Source organism: Oncorhynchus mykiss, chromosome 13, assembly GCF_057628025.1.
Source record: "Oncorhynchus mykiss isolate SJ-2025 chromosome 13, ASM5762802v1, whole genome shotgun sequence".
In the NCBI taxonomy this organism is placed as follows: domain Eukaryota; kingdom Metazoa; phylum Chordata; class Actinopteri; order Salmoniformes; family Salmonidae; genus Oncorhynchus; species Oncorhynchus mykiss.
The window spans coordinates 79,095,006-79,098,870 of record NC_143034.1 but is presented as its reverse complement, the minus strand read 5'-3'; the positions used below and the strand labels follow the sequence as shown (position 1 = coordinate 79,098,870).

General features: G+C 51.5%; 1 protein-coding gene across 3 annotated transcripts in view; it reads left to right on the top strand.

Moving 5' to 3' along the window:
- Nucleotides 1-1,375, top strand: part of eci1 (enoyl-CoA delta isomerase 1) — an 11,497-nt gene extending 10,122 nt beyond the window's left edge. For all 3 annotated transcript variants that reach the window (XM_090197885.1, XM_090197886.1, XM_090197887.1), the window contains one exon: nt 282-1,375. In XM_090197885.1, coding sequence (XP_090054011.1) covers nt 282-448 — 167 coding nt within the window. In that variant the 3' untranslated portion in view covers nt 449-1,375. The remainder of the gene's footprint in view (nt 1-281) is intronic.
- Nucleotides 1,376-3,865: the final 2,490 nt, after the last annotated feature.

Below are 3,865 nucleotides of genomic sequence, written 5' to 3'. Positions count from 1 at the left end.
GTGTATATAAACACCTCTCCTCTCCCTCTAGACCATGCCAGACAGACAGATCAGTGTGTATATATTATATAAACACCTCTCCTCTCCCTCCTAGACCATGCCAGACAGATAGATCAGTGTGTATATATTATATAAACACCTCTCTTCTCCCTCCAGACCATGCCAGACAGACAGATGGATAGATCTGTGTGTATATAAACACCTCTCCTCTCCCTCCAGACCATGCCAGAGAGACAGATCAGTGTGTATATATTATATAAACACCTCTCCTCTCCCTCTAGACCATGCCAGACAGATCACCAAGTCCATGATGAGGAAACAGACCATTGACAAGCTGCTGTCCAACAGGGAAGCTGACATCACCAACTTTGTGAGCTTCATCACTAAAGACTCCATCCAGAGGTCCCTGCGCATGTACCTGGAGATGCTCAAGAGTAGAAAGGCCTAGTCTGGGGCCCGAACGGCTCCCCCATTCCCTACATAGTGCACTACCCCTATAGGTAGGCCTAGTCTGAGGCCCGAGCGGCTCCCCCATTCCCTACATAGTGCACTACCCCTATAGGTAGGCCTAGTCTGGGGCCCGAACGGCTCCCCCATTCCCTACATAGTGCACTACCCCTATAGGTAGGCCTAGTCTGGGGCCCGAACGGCTCCCCCATTCCCTGTATAGTGCACTACCCCTATAGGCTCTGGTCAAAAGTAGTGCCCTTGGCCCTATAGACCCTGGTCAAAAGTAGTGCCCTTGGCCCTATAGACCCTGGTCTAAAGTAGTGCCCTCGGCCCTATAGACCCTGGTCTAAAGTAGTGCCCTCAGTCCTATAGGCCCTGGTCTAAAGTAGTGCCCTCAGTCCTATAGGTCCTGGTCAAAAGTAGTGCACTATAGGGAATAGGGTGCCAGTTGACACACTACCCTGTCATATATATATATATATATATTAGGGCATTTTGTCAACTGTATTTCATTCTATTTCTGTCTGCAACCTTCATGAAATGACATGGGGTGTGTTTATTAGTGCAGACCGTAGCGAAACGTAGTGCAACAGAAAACGAAAACAACCGTTTTGTTATTGGACAAAATCAGGTAGTTCACTCCCCGTTCTGGCTCGTTTGGATCCTAATGAACACACCCCTGGCCTTATTTCCCCCTGCCACAATGTTTGACTGTTTGGACTGAAACAACGAGCACTGTTACCATGTAGGTGATTGTACAGGAAGTCATCTTGCCTTTGTCTCTGAACATAATGTTTGGACTGAAACAACGAGCACTGTTACCATGTAGGTGATTGTACAGGAAGTCATCTTGCCTTTGTCTCTGAACATAATGTTTGTGATCTTTTCCTGTACTGTTGGTTTGCAAGTAAACATCTGTAAAATACCTTCCATGGAATGTGTGTTGAGTTTCATGTTCCACGATGTCACGAGTTCAGGCCAGGGTTGACTAAATTCTGTCCTGCCCCAACGGGTGTGTGTTGAGTTTCATGTTCCACGATGTCACGAGTTCAGGCCAGGGTTGACTAAATTCTGTCCTGCCCCAACGGGTGTGTGTTGAGTTTCATGTTCCACGATGTCACGAGTTCAGGCCAGGGTTGACTAAATTCTGTCCTGCCCCAACGGGGGGGGGGGGGGTTTTCTTTTTTGCACTTCACAGCTGATTTGAAATAACCTCGAGAATAACTCCTCATCTAGCTTTGATTATTGGAATCTGCTGTGTAGTGTTAGGGCAACAACAGTTAATATGCACCCAGGTGGGGCCCCAGGACCGAGTTGGGGACCGAGCTGCCGCCCCTCTAACCACTAGGCTACCTGCCACCCCTCTAACCACTAGGCTACCTGCCGCCCCTCAAACCACTAGGCTACCCTGCCGCCCCTCTAACCACTAGGCTACCTGCCACCCCTCTAACCACTAGGCTACCCTGCCTCCCCTCTAACCACTAGGCTACCCTGCCGCCCCTCTAACCACTAGGCTACCCTGCCACCCCTCTAACCACTAGGCTACCCTGCCACCCCTCTAACCACTAGGCTACCTGCCACCCTCTAACCACTAGGCTACCTGCAACCCCTCTAGCCACTAGGCTACCTGCCGCCCCTCTAACCACTAGGCTACCTGCCGCCCCTCAAACCACTAGGCTACCTGCCGCCCCTCTAACCACTAGGCTACCTGCCGCCCCCTAACCACTAGGCTACCTGCCGCTCCTCTAACCACTAGGCTACCCTGCCGCCCCTCTAACCACTAGGCTACCCTGCCGCCCCTCTAACCACTAGGCTACCTGCCGCCCCCCTTCACAGCTGATCGATATGCACCCAGGTGGGGCCCCAGGACCGAGTTAAACCAGGAAACCCTGGCTGGCAGTGGTACATTGTACATGTGGTCCAGAGGCAGAGGCCTGGACCTCTTCACCACCCCGAGCCACATGTTTTAGATTGAGACAGACTAAATATGTAGAGAAGCAATCTTATAACCTTCAAACGGTTGGGTTTAATTGATCAAAACAGTAGCCATGGGTGTTTAATAGGTGCATCTGATTGGACGTCATTCCACTGGTGTCTGAGCTGTTACTGAGTGGACTAACAGAACCAAACTACCAAATTAATGTAGAATTCATACGGGCTCTTCCATCTCTTATAAAGCACTCGTTTCAGCTTGGATGTTGGACACAAACAATAACAGTTAGACTGAGTTTTATTGAAACGCGTCATGGCGATGACACTCAACTGGCACCCTATTCTCTATAGAAGGCTCTGGTCCAAAGTAGTGCACTACGCAGCGAATAGGGTGCCATTTGAGAGTGTCGGAACACTTCCTGGAGGCGGGCTCATGCAGCAGGGGCGTGACCAATCAACGGGGGGGGGGGGGGGTTTCTTTTTTGCACTTCACAGCTGATTTGAAATAACCTCGAGAATAACTCCTCATCTAGCTTTGATTATTGGAATCTGCTGTGTAGTGTTAGGGCAACAACAGTTAATATGCACCCAGGTGGGGCCCCAGGACCGAGTTGGGGACCGAGCTGCCGCCCCTCTAACCACTAGGCTACCTGCCACCCCTCTAACCACTAGGCTACCTGCCGCCCCTCAAACCACTAGGCTACCCTGCCGCCCCTCTAACCACTAGGCTACCTGCCACCCCTCTAACCACTAGGCTACCCTGCCTCCCCTCTAACCACTAGGCTACCCTGCCGCCCCTCTAACCACTAGGCTACCCTGCCACCCCTCTAACCACTAGGCTACCCTGCCACCCCTCTAACCACTAGGCTACCTGCAACCCCTCTAGCCACTAGGCTACCTGCCGCCCCTCTAACCACTAGGCTACCTGCCGCCCCTCAAACCACTAGGCTACCTGCCGCCCCTCTAACCACTAGGCTACCTGCCGCCCCCTAACCACTAGGCTACCTGCCGCTCCTCTAACCACTAGGCTACCCTGCCGCCCCTCTAACCACTAGGCTACCCTGCCGCCCCTCTAACCACTAGGCTACCTGCCGCCCCCCTTCACAGCTGATCGATATGCACCCAGGTGGGGCCCCAGGACCGAGTTAAACCAGGAAACCCTGGCTGGCAGTGGTACATTGTACATGTGGTCCAGAGGCAGAGGCCTGGACCTCTTCACCACCCCGAGCCACATGTTTTAGATTGAGACAGACTAAATATGTAGAGAAGCAATCTTATAACCTTCAAACGGTTGGGTTTAATTGATCAAAACAGTAGCCATGCGTGTTTAATAGGTGCATCTGATTGGACGTCATTCCACTGGTGTCTGAGCTGTTACTGAGTGGACTAACAGAACCAAACTCCTAAATGAATGTAGAATTCATACGGGCTCTTCCATCTCTTATAAAGCACTCGTTTCAGCTTGGATGTTGGACACAAACAA